Here is a 19,881-nt window from a genome sequence, read left to right as displayed (position 1 = left end):
TTCAGGGGAATATTGAAGGGAGGAATGAAACTAGAATATGAGGGAATTACTCGAATTCTAGTGGAAATGATAACCTCATCAAAGAATGCATATAAAATGAAATACTCATAGACCCTATGTAAATTACCACAAATTATGAAAGATCAAGTACCGATTCAAAACAGAGCACAACCACATATGGTCAAATGTTAATCAAAGGTTTAAGTATTTACAGGCCCTGTAATTACTACCATGAATCCAAGCAAGATTGTAACCACACACTATCGAGTGATCACCAAGAGAAAATTGCCGTAAATTTCAAACAAAAGCCAAACCATACATCGCTTTTCAAAGAGCAATCATCTTACCACGCAATTAGAATATGAGATTCAAATTGTAACACAAAGAAAAAGAGAAATTACCTTCTTCTTCAAGGGGCTTGGAGGGAGGATCAACTCACAATTATCAGAGATGACAGTAGTCTCGGCCAAATAGAGGTACAGGCAGTGGCGGAGCCAGGATTTATACATAAGGGGGGCAAAAAAAGATAATATATTTAATCCAAAAAAAAAATTACGTTGTTAATGAAAAACTCACTACAGTTGTCCTCGACGAGTCGATCATGTTCTGAAAGCAATGCATGATTGTTTCATTATCAATGCTACAAAATATATCATTTTCAATGTAAGTAATCAAACTATCAGTCATCCATTGATCTACCATCCAATTCCGTAAATTTCTAGGGTTTTATCATAAATATCTAGGGTAAATCTCATCAATCAAATGCTTTAGTCTTCAGAAATACAAAAAATTAAAGGAAAAAGAAAAAAAATCTGCCCTTACCTCCTCCTCCTCCTCCTTATTCTTCTTCTTTACTTCTTAGATGAGAGTAGGAGGGGCGAAGTTGAATCGAACGGCTTGAGAGTTGCCGAGTTGGGACGGTGGGACCATGGGAGTGGGAGGGGAGAGTAGTTTCTAGAGAAAGGAAAAAAGAACTCTATTTTTTAGTGTGAATTTCAAGTTAGGGTTTATTTTAGGGCAGTGATATTTTCCCAATTTCCCCCTTGATGGATAAAATCACCCCCCTTGAGTCCTTGACATTTTCCTTTAAGTTTCAAAGGTAAAGGAAAACGTCAAAAGTGGAGAATTTATCCTCATGCAGTGAACCAATCTCATGATCCACTAAAAGTATCATTGTCCTACATTATTTTTATATTTTGCGAGTTTTCAACTGTTGTTTTCTAGAAAACCATAGAAAAACTTTTCCAAAACTTTTAAAACATCTACTTTATTTAGTTTTTTTTTTCAACTCATGGGGGGCAGCTGCCCCCCTTATTACATACGTGGCTCCGCAATTTGTGGGAGATAGTGAGAAGGGTTTAGAAAATCTAAAATGGTTATGGGGAATGGTGGTGGTGGATTTGGAGGTGGGTGGCCGGATTCCGATGATAACCGCCGGAGAAGATGAATGGTTTGGTTGTTGAAATGGGTTTTGAGGTGGATTTTTAGGAACAAGCTTAGAGAAAAATGATGTGGGTTGGACGGGGGAGGTGGAGTTTGGATGAGGTGGTCAGAGATGGTAATCGGAAAAGAGGAAAATGGGTTTGGGTCTTGTGGTAGGGACGGTGGCTTAGCCAGAATCCGGCAAGCTTGCCGGAGGAGGAGACCGGAGCATCTCTCTCTCTCTCTCTCTCTCTCTCTCTCTCTCTCTCTCTCTGTTTTCTCTTGCTAATGAGAAAACCTCTCTGTATGCTTGGAACGAAAATGAGAGGCGCCTCTTCTCTCTTGATTTTTTTTTATTCTCTTCCCAATGAGAATGTGAGAGCCCTCCCTAAAACCCTAATTAAACGACATTTTATAACCGGGATGCGGTTTTCTTGGCAAAAAAGAAATCATATTTTCACAATCCTTTCTTTCCCCGAAAAGCCCCCTCTAATGTAATTTGTGTCTATTCCTTACACACAACAGGGGGCTCGGGTAAAAAGGGGTAGCATTAATTTCTGGTCTCTTTTTTTTTTTTTTTGCATATGAAATTATTATTGGCACTCCCTTTCTTGTATGACACACCCCCTTTATACCAAATATCTTAAGCTGATGTCAGCATAATTGTGTTGGTTAGAGCATCGTTCCTACCAAATGGGTTAAATCACTTCCCTTCCGCAAATGGCACTAACCCAAACTTGCCTCAGCTTATTTGGCAATTTTTATCGGTTTTGCTCGCAATTTTACGGGAAAATTAGCCATATCCTGGGAACTTCAACCTTGTCGATAAGCACAACAAGATGACAAAATTTCGGATTTCCTTCGCATTTGGGTCTAAATCTTCGGGAATTTCTTCGACTTCAAGACTTCGACTCTACTTTGGGGACTTTAGGGCCTGGTCAAAATGGGGTGTTTACAGGAATAAACTTAGGGAAACACAAGAGCAACTGGTGACAAGGTATTTGGAAGGTTTATGACCTTCTATATATGAATCTCTAAAAATCCATGAGTTTGCTACGGTTCCTTCCGCCATGTCTAAGGCAATATTGATGGAAGAATCACAAAAGAAGGCATCATATCGAACCGGAACAAAAGACACGGGTTATAGAGCTACTACACGGCCTATGGGTCAAGGAGCTTCTTCGTCTCACGCTCCTCCCAAGCCACAAAACACAGTCCCTACTGCTGCTCTATATCCAAATAGGCCGGTCACTCGCTCTCAACAAGCTACACAAGGAGCACAAGGTCAAATTTCCATCTCTAGGCCACCCGTGAGAGGCCATGGTTTTGGTACACCTGGACACTACCTTAGGGGCTGTCCAAAACAAAAACAGCAGATGTATGTTCATGAGGATACAGCTATGGATGATGAATGTGAAGATCCACAAGAGCAAGAAGGGTATGAAGAAGCAGATGAGATATATATTTCGGAAGAGGATAGTATTGGCCAATGTTTGGTGTCTCGACGACTTTATTTGACTCCTAAGCTCAAGGAAGAAGATTGGCTCCGTCACAACATATTTTCCACCCGATGTACCATTAATGGACTACTTTGCGAGGTCATTATAGATTTGGGAAGTTGTGAGAATGTTGTAGCAAGTAATGCAGTCCAACATCTAGGATTGCAAGAAGCCTCCCATCCTCACCCATACAAGTTAGCTTGGCTCAACAATTCAAACGAGGTGAAGGTTTCTACCCGTTGTTTGGTTGCTTTTTTAGTTGGGAATGCCTACAAAGATGAAGTTTGGTGTGATGTTGTTAGAATGGACGCTTGTCATCTCCTATTGGGCCTACCTTGGCAATACGATAGGAAAGCCATGCATAACAGGTTCTCTAACACCTATACCTTCTTTATAAAGAAGAAGAAGTTTGTGTTGCTGCCATCTAAGTGTGAAAAGAAGAAAGAAGAGAGGAAGCAAGATGAGAAAAAGAAAGGCATACTTACTTTGTCAAGAATTGGGCTAGAAGAAGAACTCCAAGAAGGCACCGATGATGTAGTATTTGCATTGGTTGCTAGAGGACTGATTTGTGATGAAGTAAAAGAGGTTCCACAAGCTGTCAAGCCTCTTTTAAAGGAGTTTTCAGTTGTATTTATAGATGAGCTTCCTAACCAATTGTCTCCTATGAGAAAGGTTCAACATGAAATTGAGTTGCAACCGGGTTCTATTTTACCCAACCGGCCACATTACTGTATGAGTCACAAAGAACATGAAGAATTGCGTCGTAAAGTGGAGGAATTGCTTGACAAAGGTTTCATTAGAGAGAGCACCAGCCCATGCGTTGTTCCGGCACTCTTTCTCCCAAAGAAAGATGGCACTTGGCTCATGTGCATCGATAGTAGAGCTATCAATCGCATAACGGTAAAGTACCGATTTCCGATTCCAAGGCTAGATGATATGCTCGATCAACTAAGTGGTGCAAATGTGTTCTCTAAAGTGGATCTAAAGAGTGGTTATCACCAAATTAGAATAAGGCCCGGTGATGAATGGAAAACCGCGTTCAAGACGCGAGAAGGCATCTTTGAGTTGCTAGTTATGCCATTCGGCTTGACGAATGCACCTAGTACTTTTATGAGGATCATGAATGAGGTTCTTAGACCATTTATTGGTGGTTTTGTGGTGGTATACTTCGATGATATATTGATTTACAGCAGAGATGTGGACAACCACTTGTTTCTGATGTAGGATCTTACAAAGAAAAGCTCTGATACCAAATTGATGCAACACCGTGAAGAAAAATTGAGGAAAGGGGAGAGAAATAGACGAAAGGGGATAGAATTAGAAGAATAGGGGAAGAAGAGATGAAAATAACCAGAAGAAAATATGAATTTAGGGAGAGAAGAGAAGAAATCAGAAGAGAAGAAGAAAACCAGAAGTAGAGGGAGAAGAATCTTTATTCAATATCAATAATCATCAAAAGTTTTTTTAAAAGCTGTAAAGAAGCCTATATATAGGCAAATAAACAACCTAAAAGATAGAAACCTACTAAAATAAGAATTCCTAAAATAACATGGAAAATAAAATCCTAGAAACTAATAACATGAAAATAAAAATACTAGAAACTAAATAATGAAGAAATAAATCCTAATATCTGCATCATTCTCCCCTGCTTGAAAAGAACTCTCCCTCGAGTTCTAGTCTGCCTGGATCAAATATGTAGATGAGCAACTCGAGCAATAGCAGTAATAACACATCAAACTCTCTCATGTATAATGCGCATGATAATCGTGAAATGCCGATGGAATGAGAGTGAAGAAATCACCCATGTAGAATCATAATAACGCAACTCACGCTGAAGAAGCAAACTGGCTGGAAATATATCAACGTACTCCTCCTGGATCGGTGGGATCGGCATAATAGCTATGGGCAGTACCAATCCATGACTAGCCTCAATAAGGTCATGATCCGCTGGTATCACATCTGGCGCAATAGAATCAACAATAAAGTCCTCTCCTAGAATCGTATCTGGCATAATGATATCAAGCGGGCAATCCTCCTGATCAATCTGAGTAACAAGCTCCTCTGTGTCAGCACAAATCTCGACAATCTTTTCAACTGGCTCAAAGATAGTGCAATCCTCAACAATATGCTCTCGAATATCCATCTCAAGTAATGGCTCATCAAACAAGGCACTCACCGCTGAATCATGACGGTGCTCGGTGTAGACACCTTATTTTGATCGAACCCTAAGTAGCCGAGTTCTAATAAAAAACCCCGTCAAACTAATGTTTTAAAGCCCCAAATTACATCTTAAGGTAGGTCAGGGTCCCAGTTAAGTCCCTGCAAAATTTCGTCGAAATCGGATGAAAAATGCCAAATAAGACGAGTGTAATTAGAAGCATAGTGTAAACAGGGGAGTGTATTAGTCATTAACCAGGTAGCTTTTACACTAGAATGAAAAGGGGGGTGATTTAGTTAATTACACTAAGAAAACTTAGCTTAGGATGTAAGCTACCTTTAAAGGGGGGTGAATGATCTCACTCTAATTTTTTACCCAGTTTCTTCCCGAGACCACCCATTTTCAACAAAATCAAATGTAAAACGCATTGGAGGGGTGTCTTAGGGTAATAGAAGGGGAAAACATTATGTTAATTTTTTACTTAAATTTTTCTCCCTAGACTACCATTTTCCAACCAAAACCAAAGCAAAATTTTTGAAAAGGGGTTGTCCATAAACTAATGGGGGACAAAAATTAAGGAAAAACTCTATAAATAGAGCCTTTTGAGCTCTCATTTGAAAAAAAATTAGGGCTCTTAATTTAATTTTAGAGAGAGGGAGAGAGAGCTTTCTAGAGAGAGAAAGAAAGAGATTTAGAGAGAGAATTCTAGAAAAAAATATGAGATCGAGAGAGAGAAAGAAGGAGATCTAGAGAGATAAAGAAGGATGAGAAAAAGCTTTCAAGGAGAGATCCAAGAGACGAGCACAAGGTTAGTAGATTTTGAGTTTCCTTTGAAAATCTAACATAAAATGGGAAATTTATGTGGAAAATGCCTAAGAGACCTAGTGTTTACAGTCGGGCGAATTGGGGGCGCCTAACACCTTCCCCATTCGTCATCAGGCACAAACTTTTGTATCTCTGGTTATCCATTGCGACAGAGAGAGAATTCTTGCGAAAGAAGAAGATCTAAAGAGAGAAAGAAGGAGGATAAGAAGCTTTCAAGGAGAGATCTAAGAGAAGAGCACAAGGTTAGTAGATTTTGAGTTTTCTTTAAAAATCTAACCTAAATTGGAAATTCTATGTGGAAAATGCCTAAAAATGGTTAGATCTAGCAACCTAGGGCTAAAATATATCAAAATATGTCTCATATAAAGATCTAAAGCAATTCACCTCAGATTTTGAGTTATAGTTGAATTTCAATGTGAAAATATAAAAACTAGGTGCTGTCCAGCCTCATTTTTACCATTTTCATCCATTTTTTATAATTCATCTAAATTTCTCATGTAAAGGTGTAGAGCTCGTTGAGATCTTCGATTTGGCGTATAATGGCCCAAAATCAGCCAAGAAACGAAGAAGTTATGCCAATTTTAAGATCTCAGCTCAAAATTCGATGCAAAATGGTAAATCTATGTGTGTTTTTGTGAAAATCGGTGGAAGATTTAAAATCTGATGATAAAATTGGTAGATATAGGTTTAAATAACATGTTTCATCATAAAGTTGAATGAAATTCCCATAGATCTAATGTTCGGATGCCTTTTAATGTGAGATTTCATGAAAAAGCTTGAAAAATGGTGAATCTATGCATTTTTTGTGAGAATTTCTTAAAGATCTTCAAAACTGAAACTAACATGGTTAGATTTAAGCTTAATCAGCATGTATTATCATATATTTGTGTCAAATTCCCATAGATCTTGTGTTTGAATGAAGTTTTGATGTGAAATGTCATGAAATTGCGTTGATTACATGTTGTCCAGATTTTATTTTAAAATTTTCACTAAAATCTGGTTAGATCTAGCAAAAGTGATACACACGGAAGTTGTAGATTTTTCCGAGATCTTTGATTTGACATCCTCGTAACGATGAAAAATAAAAAATTTATGCTACTTTTAAGATGTCAGTAAAAAACACTACATTTTCAGATTTGGACTTGATCGGAAATGGTTGTTTTTCGGCCACTTCCAGCAAGACCCAGCCAAAATTGTCAACGGAGAAAATTTTATTTGATCAATTTTCTAAAACTTTGTAGTTGAATACTTTTCTTGAAAATGTATTTTTGATCCTCAGTTTTGCAAAATCAAATCAGAACTTTTGATAAGCAAAACTGCAGAATTGAAATCTCAAATTTGCCCTGAGATGGTCATTTTTCGGCCCCTTCCGGCCAGAACTAGAAAAAGTAAATAACTAATCAAATGTTTCCTGATGTGTCCCCTACAACTTTGATGTGTATCACTTATACTAATTTTGTCATTTGGATAGTGTAATTTTAAATACAAATTTTCAGCTTTCATGTAGAATGCAAATGCGTGCTTTTGATGCTTGATTCTTGCTTAGCCTAGTGGGAGATGAAGGCGTTAGTCCAAGCCCATCCTTAGGGGGCTTGTTTAGTTTGAGTAGCTCTCTCCTCTCTCATTTAGAAGACTTGTTAAGTTTTTTAGACTTGTTTAAACCATAGAATCCTTCCTTCATTGCAAAGAGCGATGAAGGTGTTAGCCCAAGCCCATCCTTAGGGGACTTGTTTAGTCCGAGTAGCTCTCCCCTCTCTCATTTAGAAGACTTGTGAAGTCTTTTAGACGTGTTTAAACCATAGAATCTTTCATTCATTATACAGAGCGATGAAGGTGTTAGCCCAAGCCCATCCTTAGGGGACTTGCTCGGTCCAAGTAGCTCTCGCCTCTTTTTGTTATAAAACTAACCCAGTCTTTTAGACAAGAACCTTGAAACCATTAGTTCTCCTCATTGCAAGGTCAATGAAAGAGTCATCTAGAGCCCCCTATTAGGAGACAGGATATGTCTCATGAAGAAAAGGTCATACCCTTTTGAATACAGGTTTTGTCTCATTAATGAGTCTACCCTTTAGAAGACTATCCAAGTCTCACAAGTTGCACTCCTTTTTAGTTGAAGACCAAATTGGTCTGTTAGTTGCCCTATCCCTACTTATCATCGCAAGGGTGATGATAATGTTACTTGGAGCCCTTCATAGGAGACAGGCACTGTCTCATTAGTGATAATGCTTTCTTCTCTTCCTAGAAGACATGTTTTGTCCTATTAGCACTTCCCTTAGGGTTATACATTAGGAGTCAGCCCCTTAGTTTAGGAGTCAGTCCATTAGTATAGGAGTCTGTCCTTAGCCAGAGAGCCAGTCTTTCAGGAATCTGTCCTATCGTCATAGGGAGCTAGGATTCTGTACAACCTTTCATCAAGTCATGGGATTCTGTCCAACCCTTGCAAAGTATAGGATTCTGTCCAACCTTTGCAAATCTTCTGAGTCTGTCCTGCCCTTATATATGTTAGGAATCTATCCATTTTTTATGAGTCTGTCTTTATGTAGGAGTTCCCTTTTTAACTGTAGGGATTCAGCCCTTAGCACTGACACTCTTCCATGCTGTGGATCACGGGGTGCAGACATATGGGTTCCCTTTGGCTAAAAAGGTGAAAACTCTTTAAAAATTCAAAAAATATTGGAAAACTTTAAAGAAACAAAAATATTGAAACATTTCAAAACAATAAAAACACTTGATAGATATGAGAATAAAAAAATTAGAAAAATTCAAAACATTTAAAAAGTCATGAGTCGTTAGGAGAATAGTTAGGAGAGTCTGTTTCCGAACTACGTTAGCTTGATCATCTTCCACGAGGTATGTAGGCAGCTTGGGATCCTTATCCCAGGTCTAGTCAAACCTTTCAAAATAAACATGTTCAAATTATTCAAAAATAAAAAAATTCTTCAAACAAATCTTTTACACTGGTTTTCGAAAAGATCTTCCCCTAGAGTTAGGAGTCTGTCCTAGATATTTGGGGTGTCTTAGAGTTAAGAGTCTGTCCTGGTTATGTTGATACTTTGTGTGTCTTGTCGTGTGAGTGTCCCTAGAGTTAAGAGGCCACGAGTCGTGGTCGGTTAGACACTCAGTCAAGCCGATGGCTAGATTATGATGCACTTAGTTAGCCCATTGTTTTTCTTAGGACATCAGCCTAGTTGTACATAGGATGCAGGGCCCACCTGCATTAATTTAGGGCTAACTTGCATTAGTTAGGGCATATAGGGAGTCCTAAAAAGTTACAATTCACTTGAACTTAAATAATTGCACAAAAAGCTTTAAAAACCAGTCGGGTCTAGTTGATCGAGTCTAGGATAACGGTCTTAGATGGTTAGATATCGTAGTTTAGAATAGGTCACCGAACTACGTTGTCTCTGATTCTTCCCGAGGCAGGGTTACGTAGAGCAGCCGGGATGGCCATCCTAGTCCGAGTCAAACTTCACATTAAGTCTTAGGATTTATTGTCCTAAAGTCATTGGGATTTGTAGTCTAGTATTGGATTGTATGTTTTAGTGTTTTCTCCCTTTTGATATATCCTTTGTGTGATTTTGGTTGTGTGGCTTGTTACTCATTATATAGGGACATGTTAGTGTGCTTCTCTCTGACATGTTGAGTGACACTTTCTTTACATGATTCATATGCTTAGTTGTAGCTCTCATATGCATAGTTGTAGCTCTCACATGCTTAGCTGTAGCTCTTACATGCTTAGTTGTAGCTCTTACATGTTTAGCTGTAGTTCTCACATGCTTAGCAATAGTTCTTTATTATTGTTGATTACTACTTTTGCTATCATCTAGTGACGTTTGTTCACTGTGCAGGTTTGTCTCTTTAGGTATACACGTGCATGTGTATGTTTACAGCTTTCTTAGATGCGTTGTGTTAGGATTAGATATGATTGATAGAGATTGGTAACATGGTTATTTGTTATCGGATCGATACTAGTTTTCTACGCCTCTTTATGAGACAGCGGATTCTAGTGTTCATTCTAAAGACAGATGATACTGGTATCAACTCTCTTTAGGCATTGATGTTTGACATGATGTATGGAGTTAGGTAGCAGGGTTATCTTATATTTAATAAGCATTAGTCTTCTACTCCTCTCTAAGAGACGTTGGATTCTAGTGTTCATTCCAATGACATATGACATTGATATCAACTCTTCTTAGGACCTAAATGTTTATTTTTCTTTTGCCTATCCCCGAGACATGCATGCTTAGGTAGACGTCTTCTCGAGGATATCCGTTCTTATTTCATATGATTTTTGCCCAAAATTCTTCAAAGTTAATAAATAAATGGCATAAGAGACCGAGTGTTTACACTTGGGCGAATTGGGGGCGCCTAACGCCTTCCCCATTCATCATCAGGCACAGACTTTTGTATCTCTGGTTATCCGTTGTAACAGAGTATAGTATGGGATCCAGGGCCTACTTCCTTGGATGACAACTCTTCTTTATTTTAAGTACATCTTGAATCTGGGCCAGTCCCCGAATCAAGATGTATCTCATTTTACATCGTCACTCATGCTGTGAGGGCACTCTTTCGAGAGTTCCTTGGTAGAGGTCTCTTTCATGTGTGTAGATCTTAGAGGATTGACGTGGATCTGGTATTCTCGCCAACTTCCTCAGGATCGGAGTCCACATTCAGTCAAATCTGTCAGTGGAACAACCTCACATGGATCTGCCACAATATGAACCTCAGAAGAGTGAAGCTCACTCTCTAGATGATCGGCAATCGGTGCAGCATAAATCTCAGAATCATCAATGAAACGATGTTGATATCAGCAATCAACTGAGTTTCTAACTCTGGATCGTCCATCTCAGAGTCTGAATGTGATGGAGTCAAAGGCTCAACATCAATGATCTCATCAATACTAGCATCTGGACCCGTAAGAATATCAGCAACGGGTAAGAAGGATGAAGTAGTAGAGCGGCTCTGCAAATCTGACTCATGCATGCGACGCTCTAAATTCTCAGTGTCAATTTTAGCTTCGCGTGCACGATGGGTTGCAGCTTTTCTCTCACTGCGGGTGTGGACCCCGATCCGAGAGAGGCGGGGGATGAGCCCCCACACTACGAAGTATCTCTCTACAGATCATCCACTTGAATGGAGAGCTCTACCAAGGAACTCTCAAAAGGAATGCCTCTCACAGCATGAGTGGCGATATAAGGTGAGATACCTCTCGATTCGGGAACTAGCCGTGATTCGAGGCGTACCTTAAACAAAGAAGAGTCGCCATCCAAGGAAGTGGGCCCTGGATCCCATACTATGCTCTGTTGCAACGGGTAATCAGAGATATAAAAGAAGGTTCGTGCCTGGTTACGAATTTTGAAGGTCCGAAGAGCACCTCATCCGCCCAAGTGTAAACACCTGGTCTCTTATGCCATTTACTTATTGATTTTGAAGAGTTTTGGGCGAAAGTCATATGAAATGGGAACGAATATCTCCGAGAAGACGTCTACCTAATCATGCATGTCTCAGAGATGATTAATAAGTACACACAAAATAGATGAAAGTAGTGTTGCCTAAGAATAGCTAGGTTATGAATGTCATACCTAATTGGTGTCTAAGTTTTGGTGTGCAAGCACATGCATGCTACAGCTAAAGGTATAGGGTCTGTACATGGAAGTAAGAAAACACAGCAAAACACACAACACAATTCAATTCTATACACGACTCGACAAGACGAATCCTAAAACTCTAATGCAATACTTGACTCGGACCAAGATGGCCGTCCACCCCAGCTACTCTACGTATTCCGGCCTCGGGAAGAATCAGAATCAACGTAGTTCAATGACCTATTCTAACTACGATGCCTAACCATCTAGAACCGCTATCCTAGACTCGATCCACTAGACTCGACTGATTTTTAAGGTTTTTTGTTCGATTGCTTAAATTCAAGTAAATTGTAATTTTTAGGACTCTCTATATGCCCTAACTAATGCAAGTTGATTAGCCTTAAGCTAATGCAGGTGGGCCCTACATCCTATATGTAACTAGGCTGTGCGTCATAAAGAAAACCATGGGCTGACTATATGCTTCCTAGTCTAGCCATCGATTCTATTAAATGTCTAACCGACCAGGACTCGAGGCCTCCTAACTCTAGGGACACTCACATGACAAGACACAGCATATCAACACAAACAGGACAGACTCCTAACTCTCAAACACCCCAAACGGCTAGGACAGACTCCTAACTCTAGGAGAAGATCTTTTTGAAAAGGTTTTGAAGAATTTTGTATTTTTGGAGATTTTGAAATGTTTATTTTTAAGGGTTTGGCTGGATTTGGGATATGAATCCCAAGCTGCACTACGTACCCCGTGGAAAGGGATCAAGCCAACGTAGTTCGGAAACAGACTTTCCTAACTACTCCTAATGACTAAAGACTTTTGAGATTTTTTTGGATTTTGAAATGTTTTGACTTTTTTGAAATTTTTGAATGTTTTTTTGAGTTTTTGACACAAGAGGACAGAATTCTATCATCATAAGGGTAGGATAGACTCCTGATATCCCGCAAAGGTTGGACAGCATCCTATGCTTTGCGGGGAGGGCTGGATGGAATCACATCTCTACAAGGGTTGGACAGCATCCTATACCTTGCAGGAGTGAATAAAAAATCACATGACTTGATGAGAGGCTGGACAAACTCCTAACCCCTATGATGATAGGACAGACTCCTGGAAGACTGACTCTCTGGCTAAAGACAGACTCCTATGTTAAAAGACTGGTTCTGAAACTAGTAACTCTAAGAGATGTGCTAACGAGACATGGCATGTCTCCTAGGGATGGATTCACTAATGAGACAAAGCTTGTCTCTAAAGGATATAACTTTCTTTGCATGAGACATAGCCCGTCTCCCTGAGGGTAAGCTTTTCTACGAGACAAAGCATGTCTCTCTAAAAGAGTGTGAATTTCTATGAGACAAAGCATGTCTCCTAACAGGGTAAGACATTTCATGCTGAGACATAGCTTGTCTCCCTAAAAAGGCTCTAGATAACTCTTTCATTGCCTTTGTAATGAAGAACTAAAGGTTTCAGGGTATCTAAAAGACTGAGGATTCCTTACCTAAATAAGAGGAAAGAAGAGGGGAGAGGGTACTATCATGATCTAATAAATCCCTCTAAGGATGGGCTTGGGTTATCGCCTTCATCGCCCTTGCGATTAATGGAAGGATCTAGGAAGGATCTAAGGACTTGAGGCTGTCTTTATAAAAGACAAAAGAAAGAGGGATACTACACGGACCAAGTAGGTCTCCCTAAAAGATGGGCTTGGGATAACTCCTCCATCGCCCTTGCGATGACAGAAAAATAATATCACACTTAAGTCACAATACTTATGAAACCATTCTTTTAAAACACAAAGCCCATAGATAATTCCTAAAAAAAATGCAAGATAATCATAAAATCGCAGGATTAATAAGATTATTCAGATAATGACACTTATCTAGTACAGATCATTCATGAAATGACTAAAACGATTATCAAGTAAGTAGAGTTAATGAATTAATTCAATTATGCAATATTAAATATGCGATTGTGCATTCCATAAGGTTCACTCAAGCGTACAAAAACATACGTCACAATTCATTAATCACACATCATATGTATTCGAATGAACATTCTTTCATACTATCAAGTTTAATATAAAGAAATATAATAAATTCAATTTTTCAGAAAGACAGGACATTTAATCCGTGTTATACTAAGGGTACATGGGTGAACTCAAAATCCAAGACAAAGATAACATCATACTCTTAAGCTATGGAAGATGCACCAAACAATAGTGACTACTATTTAAATTTAAGAAGCATAAAGAACATAATTCAAAAACTCATAGAGTCAACTAATAAAAATGAACTATACAAATAGAGAAGGAAAAGCACATTTTCTTATGGGTTCTCGCTGTTTTACTTATCTTTTGGCCTCACAAATGTCTCTTTAAGAATAAAAAGAAATTTCTAAAATCAATTACAAAAAATATACCACGATCATAGAAAGAGTGCCATTAGTAAGATGAAAGAAATCGAGATGTCAGCCATTACTATATGATTAAAATAATGATCTTCAGAACAGTTCATTATATATGCTCAATAGATAGCCGATGGTAGAGATGTGACATATACAGGGAACTGAACTTCAGAAAATCACGAAAATGAAGTTTGGATGTGTAGACCTTAGATAGGTTAAACAAGTTATAGGGGGCATTGAAGTTTTTTCAATTAGAACTATGTTGTTTTCAATCAATATATGAGAGTATAAGGCTGCTAGAAATCAATTCTAAAAGGAAACTACTCATGCTCTGATCTCATCGATATATAGAACAGATTACAATCTGAAATGGAATTCTTCTTCTAACCATTTTAATCATGCTCTCATGTGAAATTACCTTGAAGGTTATTTATTAAAAAAAAAAGTAAATAATGCTATTCTCATAACGAAATAATGCCAATTCCTGAACATCATGAGATTCACGACACACATATGTACATATATACGTATATATAAATGAGTCTCATCATATATGAATTGAAATCCAAAGACAACTACAATCCATCTGTCTTATCTCTAACAAGTTTGTGCATGATAGTATCTATTCCCAATGAGTCTCGTATAGGGAAACCAATTTTGATACCCCCTTGCTTTGATTATTTCATTAGCACTAAACTGGCCTTACTACTGTGTCATGTGGTTTAAATTCCAAGAGATCCGAAAAAAATTGTCTTATAAAGAAGGTTTGCTGAGAGTGCTCTATCTTGATTTGAGACAAAGAAATAAATGGCTTGGATTACTTCAATGACGTACATATGTCTTGTTAACATGCTCTATAAAAAGATGCGATAACAAAGGAATTATAATATACCTTAACTTATTCAAACCATGAACTGACGAGGAAGTATAATTAATAAATCTTCTCACTACCTAGCATTGGAATGAACATCTAATATTCAAAACAATTCCCAAAACTTGCTTGAGTTACAGAGCCATCACAAAATGCAACTACAAAAAAAAAAATTTTAATAAATAAAATAATGAAAGTCAGTTGAGATAAGTAAAACAAGTTCAGCTGGTGCTTTCTCTTCTTCTTCTTCTTGTTTTTTAAATAAAATAAAATAAAATGAACTGAAACAAAAGAAGCAAATTACATTCAGCGAAGAGAAAGCATAGAAAGAATGCCACATTGAAAACATTATACTAGACCCTTTTAATCTAATTCTGCACTTTTCATGGCTCCAAATAATCAATTGACAATAGTAATGGAATCATAATTAATAACCATGGTGAACACTTTAACTTATGAAATTACTACAAATCAAGGTACAAATGAGACTGAACTTCTTCTTCTTCTTTTTTTATTGGTCATCAACAACTAAAACATATTCCAAAGATCAAACATTAAAATGTCTCTCAAAAGCAAGTTGATGAGAAAATCTGTTTGTGAGAAAAATGTTATGATTAAAAAAAAAACAGGGTAACTCTTTCACATATAATGAAAATATGAGCTAAGATAGAATAAGTATGTCAACATAGCTAATGCTAAAATTACAGATGTTAGATAACTCATTCATAGTTGCTGCTGATTTCAACCATAAAGTTGCTGAAGCATAGATAATTAAGAGCAACAACCAGATTTAATTGGCTGCTACTGTATTGAATTCTACTAGTTCTGTGTAGCTACCAGTTCACTAACTTGCTGGCAAGAACAACTCAAGTTTTAAATACTACAGGACATGATGCAAGTTTAAACACTGTTTATTCAAATTATGGACTAAATGAATGAAAATCCTATCATATCTCTAAACTTAAACCTCTATTCATCATCAAATTAGCGAAACAATCAAACAATTTTCATTTATTCCTTCTAATAAAAATAAAATAAAAAATTCAAAAATTTATATCTCCACAATAATCTAAAAAAATCAAAATCATAAACAATAAAGTGATGAGAAGAAGAATACCTCTGTTTTTATAATCCTAATCTGATTGATACTTTTGTTCTTCTCCTATGCTCTTGCTTGATATGAATCTTTGTTTCCAATGATTCAAGATGCTCATTGATTGAAATTAAAGTAGCAATGACTAGATCGAAGATTAAGGCCAATGGATCTAAGATTTGATCTGAAGAACTAAAGCAGATCCAGGATTTATAAAAAACGGATTTAAGATTTTTTAAACACAAATCCAAGATTTCACAGGACAATCGGATAGAGAAATGCTTTGCCGAAGAAGAAAAAGAGGAATAGGCTATTGTTAGGGTTTTTATATAGAAAAACTGCAAATCTGAGGCTTATAAGGTCTACAATAGGGAAAGATAAAAAACCTAAACAAAGAACAAAAGAAGAGTTGAGAAAATGAAGTAATTTTCAACCGGACAAGATTACAGTGCTTGCCGGAACTCATGCGAGATCGATCGAAGAAGAAGAGGTATAGAGCTAGGGTTTGGGTTTTAGAGGATTTAGAACAACAATAGCAAATCGGCAACTTGCAATAAGAGGAAAACAATGAAAAGCTCTCAGTCAGAACTCCACCAGTCTCGTCGGAGAAGGTGACCGGTGAGGAAAATTAGGGTTTGGGAAATGAGATCTATTTTCTCTCTCAAGCTTTCTCTCTCTTTCTCTCTCAAACGAATTTTTCTTTTTTTCTTTCTTTTAAAATGAGATTAAGTTGTTATTTATAAGGGATTTTGGTGATGATATTGGCACTACCATTTTTTATAAGCGCGCGGTTGTGCAAACTTCTTATGATCGTGCGGAGAAATCGTGTCTTATTCAATCCATGCTCTGCACCAATCAGGATAAATCACCCCCCTTATAAGTATTTTTCCTACGACCTTGCTTGACTCGTTCGCTATGCAAACGCACTCGGATATCGACGAAATTTTGCAGGGATCTTGTTGAGACCCTAATCTAGCTAAGGGTGAAGTTTGGGACCCTAACTCATTGATTTGATGGGGTTTTGCACAAAATTGGAAGATTTATGGCACGGTCAAAATGGGGTGTCTACAGTGGGCTGCGGCTTCTTGTTCACGTCGAGCTGCTTCTTCTCGTCGAGTAGCTTCATGCATCAATTGTCTTTCATACCGATATGCCCTTATTGCATAAATACCCATAAACTCACCATGGACATCCTCCCATCGACAGAATAGAGAACTGCATGACGGTCCATGATGCGACTTATCCATAACCTCTCGGCTTGTCGTCGTACAGTTTCTCTGGATCGGTAGATGGTCGCTCGGTGATCATAGCAGTAGTACTCATGATATGCATCCAGAGCATTGAGCCACATTGATACCAAATTGATCATAGCCATAGTACTCATAGCCGCCGTACATCTGATACCAAATTGATGTAGGATCTTACAAAGAAAAGCTCTGATACAAAATTGATGCAGCACTGTGAAGAAAAATTGAGAAATGGGAGAGAAATAGACGAAAGGGGATAGAATTAGAAGAATAGGGGAAGAAGAGACAAAAATAACCTGAAGAATAGACGAAAATAACCAAAAGAATAGACGAATTTAGAGAGAGAAGAGAATAAATCAGAAGAGAGAAGAAGAAAACTAGAAGTAGAGGGAGAAGAATCTTTATTCAATATCAATAATCATCAAAAGTTTTTTTTTAAGCTGTAAAGAGGCCTATATATAAGCAAATAAACAACCTAAAAGATAGAAACTTACTAAAATAAGAATTCCTAAAATAACATGGAAAATAAAATCCTAGAAACTAATAACATGAAAATAAAAATACTAGAAACTAAATAATGAAGAAATAATTCCTAATATCTGCATCAGTTTCACTTGCGACAAGTGTTCAACACCTTGAGAAGCAATCACTTGTTTGCCAACATGAAGAAGTGTGACTTTTGTACCAACCATTTAATTTTTTTGGGGTATGAAGTATCAAATGAAGGTCCGAAACCTGACTTATCTAAGGTGCAAGCCGTCATGGAGTGGCCAACTCCAACAACTATCAGGGATGTCAGAGCTTTTCATGGTCTAGCTAGCTTCTACCGGCGACTTGTGAAAGATTTTAGCTCACTAACTGCACCTATGACTGATTGCATGAAAAAAGGAGATTTTAAATGGACCAAAGCAGCACAAACAAGTTTTGAAGCCGTTAAAAAAGCTTTGACAACAGCCCCTATACTTGTTCTACCAAATTTTGACTTGTTGTTTCAACTTGTGTGTGATGCAAGCAAAGTCGGAATTGGGGCGGTTTCAAGCCAAGAAAAGAAGCCCGTGGGATTCTTTAGTGAGAAGATTGATGGGGCACGACGGAATTACAACACCTATGACCTTGAACTTTATGCCATTATGAGGTCTTTACATCATTGGAGACACTACTTGGTGCAACGTGAATTCGTCCTCTTCTCCAATCATGAAGCCTTAAAGTATCTTAATATGCAACAAAAGCTTTCTCCAAGGCATGCTAAGTGGGTAAATTGCCTTCAAGAGTTTACTTTTATTCTCAAGCACAAATCCGGAGTCCAAAACAAGGTTGCCGATGCTTTGAGTAGAAGGTATGCTCTCTTGAATGTTATGCAAGTTCAAGTGCTTGGCTTCGATTTGTTGAAGAATGATTTGAGTAGTGAACCCTATTTTGGCAAAATTATCATGGAAGATGAAAAGGGGGTGTGGACCCCGATCCGAGATAGATGTGAGGGAATGAGCCCCTAACACCCTCTCTGGATCATCCACGTGTGAAGGAGAGCTCTACCAAGGAACTCTCAAAACGGATGCCACCCTCATAGCATAGCACGAGTGGCGATGTAAAAAGAAAGAGATATGCCTTGATCCGGAACCAAGGTTCGAAACCGAGACATACCTAAAATAAACTCAGAGTCGCCATCCATGGATATGCCATGGAACCCTAAAATCAAATCCTCTGTGCAATGGATAACCAGAAATATATATGGGTGTGGGACCCGATCCCGCGAGAGGGGTGGGGCGCGAGCCGCCACGCCTCCTCTTGGTCTCTCGTACCCACGCGATTGGCGTGTGCTTTTTATTATTGATTTTAATTCATCTTTTATGTGAACTTGGGATCACTAAGGCAATCCGAATTCCACACAAAAGAGACTGACAGAGTCGCCACCTAGATGTGGGATCTAGGACCCATAATTAACCAAAAATCTAGACTCGTTACCTGGTTACAAGAATGGAAGGTATGGGGAGTTATCCACCACATGCACCATTCCTGCCCGATAATCGGTCTTCGATTCCAAAAGTTAGCTCTTTTGAATTTATTTTAAATGGCTCATTCAACTCTTTGTTAGTGTGCTATCTATGTGACATGTATCCTATGATCTAATTTCAATGTAGATCCTAAGTGTGTATCTTGATTTCTTTATTTGTTTGAATTCAATCTAAGTGAAAGTTCTCCTAAAATTCTAATTTCATGGAAAATCCTAAGTGATTTAATTAAGCATTTACTAGAAAATTAATATACAAAACACCACAATTTATTGTAGTGCCGACTCGCGGTTGGTATGCCATCAGACATCCAAGCTGCCTACGTACCCAAGCCTCACTGGGATCAGAGTCGACGTAGTTCGGTGCACCTAAGCCAAGCTACTTATGCCTAACTCAACTAAGACACCGACCTAGACGGGATTGACTGTTTCAACAGTTTTAAGAGAAGTTATTTTAATTCAAGTTGAGGATTTTATTATCCTAGGATTTCATCTAAGATTCTATATGATTCTTATCTAAATGCAAGTTGTTCCTTAGACTAATGCAGGTTAGCCTGCATCCTAGTTTACTAGGCTTGTCTAAGGAAAAGTGAGGTGACTAGTGTAACTAGACCTATGGCACGGTTACTATACATAGCAAACGTCCGTGATCAGGCTGGACTCCTAACTCTAGGACTCCCTAAACCTAAGACTCCCTAAAACCTAGGACACGACCTGACACCAGTGTTCCTAAATTGGGCTCTAATGGTTCTTATGACGGAAA

General features: G+C 38.1%; 1 protein-coding gene across 1 annotated transcript; it reads left to right on the top strand.

Annotated features, from left to right (window-relative positions):
- Positions 1-2,492: 2,492 nt before the first annotated feature.
- On the top strand, positions 2,493-4,145 carry LOC143879114 (uncharacterized). Its single transcript, XM_077381299.1, has one exon. The coding sequence runs from the start codon at positions 2,493-2,495 to the stop codon at positions 4,143-4,145; it is 1,653 nt and encodes a 550-aa protein (XP_077237414.1).
- The last annotated feature ends 15,736 nt before the right edge of the window (positions 4,146-19,881 follow it).

The sequence above is a fragment of the Tasmannia lanceolata genome, unplaced genomic scaffold (genome assembly GCF_043159265.1).
Source record: "Tasmannia lanceolata isolate RefF3 unplaced genomic scaffold, GAP_Taslan_0.1 ptg000006l, whole genome shotgun sequence".
Classification (NCBI taxonomy): Eukaryota; Viridiplantae; Streptophyta; class Magnoliopsida; order Canellales; family Winteraceae; genus Tasmannia; species Tasmannia lanceolata.
This window is presented reverse-complemented; position numbering and strand designations above follow the sequence as displayed.